The sequence below is a fragment of the Amphiura filiformis genome, chromosome 2, assembly GCF_039555335.1.
Source record: "Amphiura filiformis chromosome 2, Afil_fr2py, whole genome shotgun sequence".
Classification (NCBI taxonomy): domain Eukaryota; kingdom Metazoa; phylum Echinodermata; class Ophiuroidea; order Amphilepidida; family Amphiuridae; genus Amphiura; species Amphiura filiformis.
The window spans coordinates 21,258,140-21,274,758 of record NC_092629.1 but is presented as its reverse complement, the minus strand read 5'-3'; the positions used below and the strand labels follow the sequence as shown (position 1 = coordinate 21,274,758).

The 16,619-nt window shown below is 35.0% G+C and overlaps 1 protein-coding gene across 1 annotated transcript in view; it reads left to right on the top strand.

Moving 5' to 3' along the window:
• LOC140145987 (uncharacterized) overlaps positions 1-15,582 on the top strand; it is a 61,420-nt gene extending 45,838 nt beyond the window's left edge. Inside the window, exons 11-20 of the mRNA XM_072167721.1 lie at positions 382-572; positions 1,992-2,331; positions 3,420-3,545; positions 4,597-4,766; positions 5,114-5,230; positions 7,754-7,824; positions 8,399-8,439; positions 10,130-10,226; positions 11,895-11,994; positions 12,382-15,582. Of these exons, the coding sequence (XP_072023822.1) occupies positions 382-572; positions 1,992-2,331; positions 3,420-3,545; positions 4,597-4,766; positions 5,114-5,230; positions 7,754-7,824; positions 8,399-8,439; positions 10,130-10,226; positions 11,895-11,994; positions 12,382-12,444 (1,316 nt within the window). The 3' untranslated portion in view covers positions 12,445-15,582. The remainder of the gene's footprint in view (positions 1-381; positions 573-1,991; positions 2,332-3,419; positions 3,546-4,596; positions 4,767-5,113; positions 5,231-7,753; positions 7,825-8,398; positions 8,440-10,129; positions 10,227-11,894; positions 11,995-12,381) is intronic.
• The last annotated feature ends 1,037 nt before the right edge of the window (positions 15,583-16,619 follow it).

The window sequence follows — 16,619 nt, the reverse complement described above, 5'->3', positions numbered from 1 at the left end:
TAGTAACTCCACTATAAGGCCTTAATCGTTATTCGTTCCAGGTCAGTGAAAGTGAAACAGAGTTAGGAATAGACAATATTGGAAATTTATTATCACTATTGTCTTGGTTAAGGGAATGTGAGTATTGGTCTAAAATATTCTTTTAACAGGTTGTGTAAAAAGATTATATTGGAAAATAATAAAGATAGGGAAATAGGCGACTAATTCGACAGGCTAAATACACTAAGAAACATTTACATATATATACAAATATAAAGTAAAACTCTCAGTAATAATCTCAATGCAGCAATGCCATTATTTTAGATCATATTTCTTCATCTGTACTCTTCATATGCATGCTCACACATTTCTGTCTATGTTTTGGATGTTTGAAATTTCCAGCTCCTGAACAACAACCAAACCAAAGTTCCTTAGACCCACTCGTAATTTACGTAGCCGTTGGTGCAGTTGTAGCAGTCCTCTTTTGTGTGTGTTTCATTGCTGTGTGCATCAGCTGTAGACATAGGCGAAAAAAGAATGTGCCTTTTAAGAGCCGTGGACAAGCGTCACTTATGGGGCCTGATTATGAAATGGTATGTATCTATAAACTGGGATCAAAATAATGAAGGGATTAGAAACTCTTGGTTGCCATAGTGTCAGGCTTGAATACAATGATTGGGCTATTCCAGATAAAATCCACACTACCCCTGTGGAAGATTTTGGAAATATCTTCCACATGGGGAGTATTTTTTTCAAATGTAATTGGTCAGGGTTAATCATTTTAAACGCATAATCCCCCTATATTATGGCTTTACCTATATCTTCCACAGGTGTAAGTATTTCAAATGGAAGTTACCCAACTCTCATTACTCTCTATTCTATTCCAAACTCATACTCCCTCTGTGGACGACTTTAGCTAAATCTTTCACAGGGGTAGTCTGAATTTCAACTGTAATAACCCATTAACTTTCCAGATAACCATGATAACACCAAAATGGTTTTCGAAGACATCTGCACAGTATTTTACAGTGACAGATTTCTTTTTGACATGGAGGGATGGGGTTAGGAACATTTTCTTGAAGTTAATTGACTGCAGCAACTTTTGGCAACAGAATAAGCTGATGGTAGGCCTACCAATCGCGTGAATAAATTTCCAGCATACTATCAATAAGGTTATCCTCTTACACATCAACGTAAAGAGAGCCATGGTAGCTCTCATAATTTTCTAGCTAGTTTTGTTTTTCTTTAATCAAGCTTTAGATGTGGCCCTATGAAATAAATCATGTTAACATTATCTTTTCACATTGTTTGTAAAACGAGTTGTGATCTTCACAAATTGAAGCACATTCTAACCAATAATAAGATGAAATGTACCAAACATTTTCTTTAATGCCCCTTCAAATACAAAGATTTCCTGATACTGTGCCCTTGGAAATATCAGAGAGCAGGCCAGACCATGGCCACACGGTAACATGAGTAGGTTTATTTCAACATGAAGGCATGGATATTCTTACAAATATGGGCTAACTTTCCCCAGGCCATCCAATATGCCATGAACTATTTGAACTGGTATAGTCAGTTTATTCTCTCGTTTCCACATCTGCTTTACAGCTACACCTTAAAAAACAGATGTGGAAATAATAGTATAAACTAACCAGTATATACCAGATACCAGTTGTAGTCCTACTAGTTGTAGTATAATGGGGGGGGGGGCTAGGGAAAGTTAGCCCATATTTGAAAGACTATCCATGCCTTCAAGGTAAAATAAACCTACTCATATTACTACCTGGCCACGGTCTGGACTGCTGGCTGATCTTTCCCTGGAAAAGATGACATTCCAATCATCCACTTTAAAATAATCTGGGTATAATATATTGCTCTTAAATGTTGGTGTAATGAGCCTGCTATTATGAACAAGAAGTGACCCACACAAATCAGACTGACTAAACCACAGGTCCCCACGTCATAAAGTCTGACATAGTCCTTGTTTTTGTCCAAATCTCCATACACAGCATATTCGCAGGACTGGCAGCAAATCAAAATTAATACATAGTGTCGAAGACAGTGAGAAACGAAGATCAGCAGCAAGTTTACAAAGCATACAAAGTCAGATTTCTCAATCTAGTGTACGATATCAACCTGATGTCCACATGCAAACCATTAATGAAGGATTCGATCCAGATCAGGATTACACTTATATTACTGATGAAGCGACGGATTATCGGATCATGTGGGATCAGCTTATGCTAGGCCAGACTGTGTTAGGCACTGGTGTGTTTGGTGATGTTATTCAAGGAGTTGTCTTTAAGAAAAATAAAGACACGTCGAAAGTTGCTGTGAGAAAATGGAAGAGTAAGTTGATGGGAAAGTGTTTTGTAGAACAACATTCACATTGTGATGAATACAAATGTAACACTCCCATGATGGAAATGCATTTATAGAATGAGGGTATTGTTTTTAGCTGCTGGAGTGCATATATTGTATCATATAACAGGAACGACGCCGTTATTTTAAGCAAGATTCATTTTTACGCCAAAATAATGATGTTGCCCGTGTTATATGAGACGATATATGCACGACAGCAGCTAAAAACAATAACGTTATTCTCATTCTTTTAAAAAGAATTCACTTCAAATAAAATATCATAAGTATTAGAAATTTTAATCAAATTAAATCCTACAAATGTTAGTATCCAGAAAAATTAATAAATGTCTATAAAACAAATGTTTTTTCCTTTAATATCCAGACAGATCAATAAATGTCCATAAAACTAATGTTTTGTCCTTAATAGCCAGAAAGATCAATAAATGTCCATAAAACTAATGTTTTGTCCTTAATATCCAGAAAGATCAATAAATGTCTATAAAACTAATGTTGTGTCGTTAAATGTCCAGAAAGGTCTATAAATGTCCATAAAACTAATGTTTTGTCTTTTAATGTCCAGAAAGATCAATAAATGTCCATAAAACTAATGTTTTGTCCTTAATATCCAGAAAGATCAATAAATGTCTATAAAACTAATGTTTTGTCCTTAAATGTCCAGAAAGGTCTATAAATGTCCATAAAACTAATGTTTTATCCTTAATATCCAGAAAGATCAATAAATGTCCATAAAACTAATGTTTTGTCCCGTAATATCCAGAAAGATCAATAAATGTCCATAAAACTAATGTTTTGTCTTTTAATATCCAGACAGATCAATAAATGTCCATAAAGCAAATGTTTGTTTTGTCCTCAATATCCAGAAAGATCAATAGATATTTGATAAAATTTTATTTCATATATATCCAGAAAGATCAATATACCTGGCAAGAAGACTTATTTCAATTTACCTTGCAAGAAGACTTATTTTGTCCACAGATATCAAGAAAGGTCAATAAGTTGTGTATTAGCTATCAATGTCATTAAATTAAAACTTAATTATTTTCTTATATTTGCAGTTTCTGAAGCTGATACAGCTCCATTAGCAGCAATGAGGAAGGACTTCATTGCAGAATTTGAAGTCATGAAGAAAATAGGCTATCATCCAAATATTATAGGACTAGTTGGAACATGCAATCATGACGGTATGTCACATAATTGTATGTATTTGATTTAAGTATGACCCAAGATTTTTAAAGCTTAAGACTTGTTTATCAGGCGTGTAGCCAGCTTTCTTGGTGGGTGGGTGCAGGGGGGGGGGTGCAAAAAAAATGTAAGTTGCATCATTTTGACCCGGTATTTGACCTGGGATACATACATATACACTTTTTATTGTGTAAAGTCTTCAAGCTTCAAAAATGGCTTCATTGGAATAATATTCACAAAAAATTGTATTTTACACTATATTTGTCCATGATCTGGGTAAAAAGGCTTTATTGGTACAATGTGAGCACGTAGTGTGCAAGATTTTGTATGTTCTTGTATTTCTTGCTATTTTGTTATTTTCTTGTTAAAACTTTTCTGACCCATTCTACTTTAGTAGTCCACTGAATTGTGCAACTTCAAACTTTTTGCGTTCCCCACCAAAGTATTTATGAATACTCCCTAACAAAAACATTTTCTGAAAACCTATTGCAAAATAGTCTAACATAATGTTCTGTTGAAATATTTTGGAAGTGTTTGCACAATATTTTTTACAATAACATTTTGATATTGTAAAAATATTTTTGCAGTATGTGTTTTCAAACAAAACGTTTTTAAACGTTTTCATGACCTTTATAAAACCGGATATTTAATGTTATAAAAACATTTTTATCAAAACCAAAACCCAAAGTTTAACCCAATGTTCTGTGTTTGCTGGGGTGCCAGCGCTGGTTTACTAGTAACCCTTGGATCTGTCGAATCTTGGTACGAACCCAACCTTGCGATTAATATATCTATGAATATTCTCAATCATCCAAGTAGTTGAATAAAGTTAGATTAGGTTATAAATCTTTTCAACTGGACTTACTGTTTTTGTTGACTACAGTATCACATGGTATCACGCTGAGATATGACGTGAAACTGTAGTCAACAAAAACAGTAAGTCCAGTTGAAAAGATTTATAACCTAATCTAACTTGCGATTAATAGCAGAGGTCGTAATATTTTTTTATAAAGAAACTATTTAATATTTTCAAACATTTCATACTTTCAGGATTCATGTATGTAGCCACCGAACTAGCCGCCAATGGCAACTTACGGGCGTTTCTACGTAAGAGTCGTCGTTCACTTAATGGTCAGAACTCGTCTACTATTCCATCTCAGCAACTGTTTCGATTCGCAACGGATATAGCTGCAGGGATGGAGCATCTAGCGAGCAAAGGGGTGAGGGATTGTGGCAGAGTTTTTATTCCTATAATCTAAGATTTTATTCCTATAGTCACTGGGAAGAAAGAAACCTATGTAGGAAAAAATGTCCAATAACGAAACCTTATATGCAATGATTTTGTCATTTTGCATAGCCATAAAGTGGTTAAAACTTAAACATAATTTACATAGAAATGGTATTGGTTTTTGCAGTATTCTAGTGAAGTATATAGACCGAAAATGGGTCATTATATTCACTTTTTTAATTTGGGTTTTTCTATTTAATTATATTAAATACTTCAAAAAAACGTATATTACAGGGGAAATTAGTAAAGAATTTCTGCAATCTGTTCATCTTTTGCTAGATTATTCACCGGGACTTAGCAGCCAGGAACATCTTATTAAATGAAGCATTGAGGGCTAAAATATCAGATTTTGGTATGGCGAAGGAGGGTGAGGATACCTATGTGAAGACATCAAAGGTAAGAGCACCATTGATAAGAGTTTGTTGAAGGGAATAATAGAGTCTGTTTGTTTATTTTATTTGTTCTTTAACCTGGAAAACTAAATCAGTTAAAAACACAATGTATCACCTGTTCTGTTTGAGGCCCCATGGACAATGATGGAAGAGTATATGCAGTGAATCAATAGAACAATATTTCTAATACATATGGGTGTATTTCTAAATACATTTACATACATACGAATTTATATTGCGCCATATCATCAAATATCAAGGCGCATTACAGTAAACTTAAACTACAAAAGACTTACGCTACAAAAACATGGAATATAAACAAAAACAATATTATGCAACAGGAAATAAATGTGATTTGAGGAGTTCTTTGAACCGGTTTAGGGTGGGGGCCTCACGGATATGCTGTGGAAGAGTATTCCATATCCGTGGGCCAGCAACATGGAAAGCCTGATCCCCTAGGCAGCGGTTTGTATATGGAATGTGGAGTTTGGTTGTATCAAGAGAGGAACGAAGCAAATGATGTCTGGTGTTAACAGATGAATAAAGGTGAACATAATCCTGCAAATAAGTTGGAGCTAACCCATGCACACACTGAAATATGATGGTGAGAAGTTTAAACTTTATGCGTTCTTTAACTGGAAGCCAATGAAGCTCAGTAAGATGAGGAGAAATATGATCACGTCGCTTCAAACCACAAATAAGACGGACGGCCCGATTTTGAATGCGTTGAAGCTTGTTAAGATTAGTTTCTGTAGTTCCAGTTAAAAGTGAGTTGCCATAGTCCAGGCGAGATGTAACAAGTGCACGAACACTTGGATATATTTCCAATATATTTGGGTGTATTCCTCATACAATTTGGGTGTATTCCTAATACATTTTGGGTGTGTTTCTCATACATTTGGATGTAGTCTGCTTGATAAGGCGCTTGTTTGATAAGGCGCCTAATAAGTGTCATTTTATTATTATTATTATTAGTCTTAATAGACGTGTATTCCTAATACATCTGGGTGTATGCTTATTACATTTGGGTGTATTCCTAATACATTTGAGTGTATTTCCTGATACATTGTGGGTGTATTCCAAATACATAAAATTCAATGTATATTGACTAGTACGAGGAACGTATTGCTTATCATAGGAGCAACATATTAAATAACAAAAGTGTCAATAAAAGTGGACCAATTTGACAATATCCTAATACTAAGGATTCTCGAGTAATAATATACTATAGGATAAACCACATGTTTGTGCAAATGAAATCAGTCACACACCCAATGCACGATCATGCATGTGATGGCTTGTGTTGTGTAGGAGTGTATTACCTGTGGAAGAGGCGATGCATGTTTACATCATTGTTTCAAAAAAAATTAAATGGCGAAAAACAACGAACAATTGCTTGTTTCTTTCCATTCCTATGACATTGTGAAAACCCAAATAACTGAGGAGTTAGATCAATATGCTAGAAAAATATTCTCTGCGATGACCCCATGATGAGACTGGCTAAATAAGCTATATTTTTGCCGGAAAGGGTCCGAATAATTGGCAGTCGATGTGCGCCATCTTGGAAAAATAGCTCGAAATAGACTTCCTTGACAGTCGTTCAAGATTGAGGAACTAAGACTAATTAAATTAATCAATCAAATTTTGCGCACTCGGATGCCCTAGCAACTGTCAATCAAATACAGGATAAGTCCTTTTGACCAATAAAGCATCATAGCCGTTCACAAGTATGTAAGTTTTAGGCTGCGCACTTGGATGCATAGCAACCGGCATAGCAACTGTCACTCAAACTGCCGGCAAAGTGACTTCATTTTTTATACAGGCATTGAATACGCGTGTCACGGCCCTGGTAATACACCCAAATGTAATTCGCTACTTGCACGGTTCCGCCATTATGCACTATGTGCGGGGAGAGTCTCGAACTGGCAGCATACATGAATGGGAATTGAACTAGTCATAACGTTCTGTGTGGGGTTACATAAGTCTTCCTTTCATGTATGCTGCCAGTTCGAGGCTCTCCCGCACATAGTGCATAATGGCTTGAACTGCAAGTAGCTTAATGGGAATACATCCACATGTATTAGCAATATACCCTAATGTATTAGGGATACATCCACATGTATTAGGAATCATGCCCAAACGTTATGGGAATACACCCAAATGTATTACCAATACTCGGGATGTATTAGTAATACACAAAAATAAATTAGGAATACACAAAAATAAATTAGGAATACACCTAAATGTATTAAGAATACACCCAAATGTATTAGGCATATACACCCAAATGTATTAGGAATACACTCAAAATGTATTAGGAATACACCCAAGTGTATTAGGAATACAGCCAATGTATTAGGAATACACCCAAATGTGTTAAAAATACACTCAAATTGACAATGACAAAGCCAAAAGTGACCTGAATTTGTGGTCAACGAAGTTTATTCATTCAGTTATAAGAAGTTCATACACACTTACTGTGGTTGAAGGACAGTGGCCTGATATAAAATTTCTCAATTTCTTGCAGGCGCGGGTTCCAGTTCGATGGATGGCCCCAGAATCATTGGAACGGAAAGTCTACACTACAAAATCTGACGTGTAAGAAATATTTCAAATTTATCATCATTATAATTCCATTATCATCTAGATCTAGCTAGGACAACATTGTCGACAAAGCAACTTTCCAACAAACATGGACCAATTGTCAACAAAGGCTAGTCATTAAAAATATTAGAGATAAACTTAAGATCACAATTATTTATCATGAAATAAAAAAAAAAGTAATAATTGAGCACAAGATGACAATGATAGGGTGGATTAATAGACTTCATTTTGTAATGGTATTAAAGTTACCGATATGATAATATGTAATTGACAGTAATAAACAACCCATAACGTGGTCTCTGAACTTAATATGTGGACCCCGGGTGTGGACCTTATTGATGTATTGCTTTCTCGACAACTTGCAGACGTCGGATCTTGAGATTTGACGATTGTCAATAATGAAAATTCTTCTGGACATAGGCCCTATTATCACCCCTTTTATTGTCAGCATGATGACATGCAGTGGTCGCAAATATTTTCAATGCCAAGCCACAGGAGTGTAGGGATTTCAAATAATAGCCTATTCTAAGCTAAAAAATAACACCAGTCTTGTTTCCTTCTTTTATAGATGGTCTTTTGGCATCTTGCTGTGGGAAATAGCCACACTGGGTAAGTATTATGAGCCAAACAAAATCTCATCTCTAATGGCACAGTTCATTGACCTTCACTTGACAATCATATCTCAAACTTTGACCTCAAGTTGTGCAATTCTGTAGAATGAGCCCTGAGTATGAGTTTTTGAACCCGACATATCAAACTTTTGTTATGTGAATGTACAAACATTAAGGGTAAAGAACTACCCTGACTTATGAGCAAAAATTATGAAGATGGAGAAAAAGAACAAGAAATAGAAGGAAAAGAACAAGAAGAAAATGAAAGACAAAAGAAAACAAAACAATTGTGCCCTTACAGATGGACATAAATTGTTGTTGAAGAAAAAGAAGAGGAGGAGGAGGCAGAGTATGAGAGGAAGAAGATGCAAAGGTAGAAGAAGAGAAGCAGAACAAAAATAGGTAGTGGTGGAGGAGAATAAAGAGGACTACAAGGAGGAGACGGGTAGATAACAGAACAGTCCAGTTTTAACATATTTAAAGTCACTATGCTGTGCACAAAAACAAAAGCAATATCATAAAGACACTGACCTAATTTACAAAAAAGAATTAGTCGATGGAGAATTTTGTTCTGCATTTTGTGATACCTAACTTGGCACGATGCGACTTTATTTTCCAAGTTATACCAATACAGTGATGCAAGTGTTCAGGTTTTTTGTTGTCCAGATTTATGCAATTTCTTTTATTTTCAGCCCGTTTTAGGGCCATTCTGGTCATTTTCACACTGTTTGACAAAATTTACATAGACTTATCTCTTGAAACACGCTAATTATGTGTACCGTGAGTGAGTGCTGATCTCTCATGCTAAAAATGAGCCCATATAAAGGCCCTGCATGAAATTATCGATTGGCTCCAAACAAAGGATTTGAGCCAGTGTCCTTCACCGTAGTTATGGCGGAGTGCAGTCCATTCAATCAAATGTTGTCATCAACCTATTTGATCGTAGTGCAGGGTTATGTGTGTGAGACGAACTGTCACGGTAGATTGCAATCATGCTTTTGTTGAATGGATTTGAGTAATCTGCCAAATTTACGGGAAGATACGTCACATGCAAGGCCTCTATTAGAATATAACTGGTAGGAATTGCCCTGAAAGTGGAAATAGCCCAAATCGGTCACTTTTGAAATGCCCTTTTCCATTCAATTGGTAAACCGTGGGGAAATAAAGTTGCATTATTTCAAATCAGGTTTCGAAATATGCAGAATTATCCATCTATTGATTACTTTATGTGATTTAGGTTAAGTTTCTTAAGATCTTGCTTTTGTTTTAAGTGTTCAAACACTTATGTGCGCACCCCTACGTACGCGGGCATTCAAAGAGAGGATGTGTGTGTAAAAGTGTGTGTATAGGTATAAAAATGTGTCTGTCCCAGCATTCAAAGCGAGGACAAGAGTGAGTTTCACACATTCAAAGTGAGGACATTTTTCACAGCGAGGACATCTCCGAATAGCACATACAAAGAGAGGAATTCACCCATACCCCCCTATACCCCCTACAGAAAGAGTGTCATCCTGTGCACCTGTTCACAAAGTGAGGACTGGGATTTTGTCCTCGCTATGCCAAAATGTCCTCACTTTGAATGTGGGAAACTATATCTTGTCCTCGCTTTGAATGACTTGATGAACACAGTTTATAACACCCTTCTGATCTTGTGGTTATTAATCTTATTATTGGGACCTATTTAATAGGTGGTACTCCATATCCGAATGAAGACCCGAAGTACATGATTCCATTACTGAGATCTGGATACAGGATGTCTAAGCCAAACAACTGTCTCAATGAAATGTAAGTATCCATTAGTTATGGTCTAACTGCAAATGTATAGTTTTAAACGTCAGCTCAAAACCCATCTTTTTAATAATCCTAGTGACTAATGCAATTCTGTGACTTTTTATAATGACATTGTTTTTGAATGAATGTGTTTTTAACTTTTATTCTTGTTCTTTACCATGGCTGTATATACTTGTATGCATGTTTAAGGTATTGGTAGTTTTTAATATGTTTTTTTCTTATAGTTGTTTTGTAATAAAGCGCCTAGAAGCCTTCGGGTATTGGGCGCTATAGTAAATGCTTGTTTATTATTATTATTATTATTAGACATGGTACCACTCAGAAACATAGCCAGGATATTAGTTTGAGGGTGGAAAGCCAAATTTTCGTCCCATTTGTCCATTTTTTGTCCGATTTTAAGGACACTTTACTCTTTGCTGTCCTCATTTTCTCCCTGAAAAAATTGTGGGGGATTTGCCCCCACCCCCTAGCTACTACGCCCATGGTTCCATTACTGAGATCAGGATACAGGATGTCTAAGCCACATGCCCAACACGATTCCATTACTGATATCCGGATACAGGATTTCTAAGCAACATTACAAAACTGTCTGAATTAGGGATGATTCCATCACTGCGATCAGGATACATGTCTAGGCCACATAAATCTCAGTGAAATATAAGTATCCATTAGACAGGATTCTATTACTGAGACCAAAGTGTTGACAAAATATTTTGCAAAATTGTTTACTAAAAGCATTTTGCAATACATTTTGACATTTGCAAAATGTTGTAGTGGTTATTGTTCATATAAACATGTTAGAAACATTTTCAGAACCTTTATATAACCTGCTGTTGAAATGTTATTATGTCGTATTTGCAAAACCTGGAAATGTCTGTTTCACATAGTGACGTATTTGCGCATCTTTGTCATTGCACGGTAAAATTGATGTTTTGTCCTTTTCACATACTGACATATTTGCACAACTGTTTCACATAGTGACGTATTTGCACGACGTATTTGTCATTTGTGACACAATCTGGCCAAAGGTGGCAAATTTGAAACTGAAATAAAGGTAAAAATATGGAGTAAAAAACAATAAAATACATAAGAAAATAGGCATCAAAAAACTTCATAACTTTGGAACCCAGTATGCTAGGCCTTTGGTGTTTTCAGTAAATGATAGCCAATTGTTTGTATAATGTAATAATTACTGTAACTCAATTTTCAAAAATGCCTCCTTTGGCCCCCATGGACCAGATCGTGTTACATTTGAATGGCAGAATTGTCATTAGTCCTTTTCACATAGTGACGTATTTTATTTCATATTGATTTTTTGCAGATTAAGTTATGTTCTGATTGTGATAAGTGAATTATATTGAAAATATGGTATATTTGCGATACCGTTAACCTGGTTTTAATTGACAATGATGTTTTAATCAAGATTATGCAGCAAAAGAAAATCGCTAGATTTTTCCAAGTTTGATTTTCTCGAAAAGCGTATTTTGCAAATACGTCAGTATGTAATACGTATCATACGGACAACTATTTGTGGCTTTACATAAAATATTAATTTTAATAATTTAAACAATCAAAATGTTATAAAAGCATTTTGTGTTTCCCAGGATGTATTCTTGTTTTATCCCAAAATAAAAGAATGCTTTTATTTCTTTTATTTCCCAGGTATGCAATCATGACACAGTGCTGGCACAAAGACCCTGAAGAGAGACCGCCATTTGATGAACTCACTCCCAAGCTCTACAGAATGCTTGAGGATGAAGAAGTAAGTCTATTCATGGGGGAAGAGTTCAGGAAGCCCTATCTCACATGAGGGAAATGTGAGATCACTCAAAATTGACCAAACTGTTATAATCAGAGTATAATAGTGAATAAAATTTCCCTTTAAAAGAGAAAGCCAGCCTCGATGTAGAAGAGGTCTTGTAATTAGTTTGGGTCACTGTGAAAGGCATTTTTAGGATCACGCTTTACATCCATGTTAAATGACAGTACACCAAACCATCAATGATGAGTGCATACTAAAACAGCAAAAAAACATTAACTCCTATAACTCCTGTCAATTACAGTCAGAGTATTATAGTGAAAAATAGCTGTTAATCACAATAAGTTTTTGTAACCAATATTTTCTTCATTATGTTCTTTAATTCTACAGACATACCTGAGCACAATACCAAACGTGGGATTCACCTTTGAACCAATCGTTGAGCTAGAATAAATGGACATATCAAGAACAAAACTTGGTGGTACAAGTGAAGAGTAATTCAGATGCAAAAAAAAGATATGTGTACTTTAAACAGAATCGGGATATTGCCACCAACTTGTGCCCTATAATGCTGGCTTTATACCTTAAATTATTTTTTTTTTTTGAAAATATGATCAAAAGTAGCACATAATTTTCTTCATATTTGACCAGTTATATTTACCAACATCTGAAATAAGAGAAAATGGATATATCTTTTCTTGCATCTGGACCCTTAAAGCTTAAAAATGACAAAATAACTGATGCTGTAGTTTAGAATTGGGCCATTCCATTAAAAATACATACACCTCCTGGAAGATAATGACTTTAATCTTCCATACAGGAAGCGCGAGTTTTAAATGGGGTTACTGATGAGATCTCTATCTTTCATATTGGGTGTATGGATATCAACTGGAATAACCCATATCCACATGGCAGCACCAGGAATGGCTGTAATGAATCAGCTGACATTTTGCTTAAAACTGACCGCAAGTTTTGTCTCAAAAGGTAGAATGATTATTATTTTGACTGTGAGTGCATGTGTAACATTTACTCCCGGCATTTACTCCCCTCCCCACAACATACACACTCTTTTATGATTTTTTTTGCTTTGAGCATGGGGTGGTGGGGCAACTAAGTGTGTGTGGGGGGATTACCATTTTAAAAGCTTTTCTTGTAACATATCTTTAAGAGGATTCACCACCACAAAATGGTGCTTTTTTAGAGTATTTTTATGTATTTTATTATAACTCATGTTTTAAACGTGTAGCCTATATCTGAAAACAAAATATTTTTTATTACTCCTGAGATGTAAATATTTGCTTGTATACATTTGTACATGTCCTTAATCTTTCACACACGGAGTGTGCATCTCAAATGAGGTTACCTATTAATTGGTGACGCCATTTGAGATCAACACCCCTGTGTGGGAGATTAACATGATTAAGGTCATGTCTTCCAGGAGGCATATGGATTTCAATTGGAATAACCAATTTTCGATGTAGTTTTTAATGACCAAACATTTTGGATCGAATGGCCATGTTGAGATGTCCAGGCAGTGCAGCAAGTTCCCCTGAGCCATCTTAGCATTAAAATTGCAAACTTGTGCACACTCATTAAGGTAACATTGAAATCCATACACTCCCTATGGAAGACATGACCTTTTAATTACAACCCTATAAAAAAGGTTGAATCTTGAATCTTATACACAGTTGATTACTGCGCCACAGAAATAGACATCACTCCAATGCTAGAGACAAGTGATGAGGTTTTGACCCATGAAATGGGCTGATCTTTTCAAAACAGTAAAAACAAGGCAGCTGATTCCCATGAAACACAAAAATGTTCTTAAAATGTTGTAATCAAATTTCAATGTCTGGTTATATAAAGGTCATGAATACGTTTTTAAAACATAATTGTAAAATATTGTCAACAGTTAAATAACATTTTGTGGGAAGGTTTTGCAACACCACAACATTAACATTATTTTTTGTAAAACATTTTTTTTACAGAAATAGTTTAAATATCAGGTTCTTCAAAGGGTATAAAACATTTTAACATTCAGAAAACATCTTTGAATTATTGCTAAAAATATTTTGCAATAACATTTTGACATTTTTAAAATGTTGTTACAGTGTCTTTTTTATATAAAATGTTTTAAAAATGTTTTCATGACTTATCTATAACCCAACATTTCCGTCATTAAAACGCTTTGCCTAAAACAAATTTTAAGCACATTTATAACATTTAAGATAGCATTTTTGTGTTTGCTAAATTACTATACAATATGGCAAGTATAAAGAAATAAATTCAGTCAGTGCTTCTAATTATTTGAGCTGCAGAAATCTAGAATGCAATATTGTTTCATTATAGATGTTAAATATTATTCAATATCATGATATTAAAGAGTACTATAATATTTTGTACAATACATGTATCTTAAATTCAAATGAAATGGGTAATACATGTCACTTTTTTTCTATTCTCATTATGAGCCCCAGGTATAAACCATTCCTTTTGTTAAGTGGCGCAGGGATGTAAATGGGCAAGGGTGGGCAACATATCCATTTCCTGAAAATCCATCTGGTCCTTGGACAGGTGGTGGAGGGCGTGTGGTATTGAACAGTAAAAACTTTTTTGCAGATTTCCATGATTAGGGTCGGTCGGACGAGTACAACCAAATAACTTTTCTTTTTTTTTTTGTCAAGTGAAATCCATAATTTTAGCACCGACACAGTACAAATGTATGGTGTACTTCTTTAAAGTACAATTAAAAACGTTTTAAGGGTGTCAACACCAATTATTTTAAAATCAGGGTCTTTTTTGACTTGAATTCATGCAAAAGGTAGTTTCAGCTGATCACACAAATAATGATAAAGGTGCAAAAATGGGCTATTCAAGTTGAAATCCATACACCCCCTATGGAAGACATAACCTTAATCTCCCACAATAGGGGTGTAAGTTTCACATGGAGTCACTCATTTAGGTAACCCCATTTGAAATTCATACTCCCTATGTGGAAGATTAAGAGGTCATGTCTACTATAATAGGAGTGACAGGTTTTCATCTAGAATAGCCCAATGCATTAAATGATGATTGTATACCAAATCATTAAAGGATTTTAGACGTTGTCAGTTTGATCAAAGAACTTTACCAAATAAAAAATCTAAACTTTTTTGGCATTTTTACTTGGGAGTGTATAACTCCAAATTTTCATAATAAAGTTGTTTGGGATTTTTTGGCGTTTTTACAGTATCCTCTAAAGTTTCTTTTGACCTCATTACTAATTTGCGCTCAACGTACATCATACAACAATAAATATATTTGAATTGTGATCTTTTGGATTTTCTATTTTAGAAAATCACTGAGACTTCCTTTAATGTTAATTATAAATAATGGTCACCGGCTCTAGATTACTGTAAATAATTATTGACTTTCTATGTACAGCAAACTGCTTTGATTTTATACATTTTATTGTCTTTCATCATATACAACTGAAATACCATGCAGGCATGGTTTATTATAACCAATTATATGAATTCATTTTTATGCAGATTTAATAAAGAAATATTGCAGCAATGATAATAGTTGGTACCGATGTTTCTTGCTTTTTGTATTGAATACAATTTTAAAACAATGTGTTATTCCACTTGAAATCCACACAACCCCTGACAGATATGACCTTACTCTTCCACACTGAGAGAATGAATTTCAAATGGAGGTTGCCAGGATGGGTGACTCCATTTGAAATCTACACCCCCTGTGTGGGAGATTAAGGTTGTGTCTTCCATAGGGGGTGTATGGATTTCCCTTGGAATATCCCAATGTGCAACTTATGACTGCTATTTGCTAAAATGAACTTGAGGAAACATTCAGAAATGAGAGACCACCCCCACTGTCAGATGTTTTTGCATGTACACACTGTTAACTTTATGAACATGAAAAAATGAGTATGTTTTACTGTAAAAACATGACATTCCAACCCTCCCACCGCAAACAGCCCCCTGTGATTTGTATGATGGTGTTTGCCCCATTGCAAAGGATGGTCAAACTTTATGAGTAAAGCTAAGAAATTTTAAAAGTAAATCTTAGTTATATTTCCCATTCTTCAGTAATAACAAATTTCTTGACTAATTTCAATTCAAATTCATTGATTTGGTAGTCCATTATCAAAACAATACATGAATAATTTATTCCGAATACTGCACTGGTTCCTTTTGCATAGATCAATAACATCTAGACATACTATATACAGGTATTAATACTCATTTACAGAATTCGACCTAGTCGGATTTGCCATCTTGCTACCAAAACGAGGTTCTCCCTGCAAATGCATGTGTAAAAAGTGCATTTTTATTTCTCACGCTTTTCCAGCAATGCGCCAGAAGGCTTTTGCAAAGCATATGCAGCAGTTAAAGCATGCATTTGACATAAGTAAGTACACGCAAACATGCACTTTGTGTGTAGAACTTCGTTTTGAGATGACCATGCATTTGCCAAATTTAAGCGCCCCTTCCAAGCTTTTCAGGCTTTAAAGAGACAGTTTCTAATTAGGCCTAAATTTTTTTTTTTGCAAAAAAAAGTATAGGGTTGGGCTTTATTTTAGGGTAAGCCAATAAAACAATTTTGTTTTAGGCTTTATTGCCAAGATT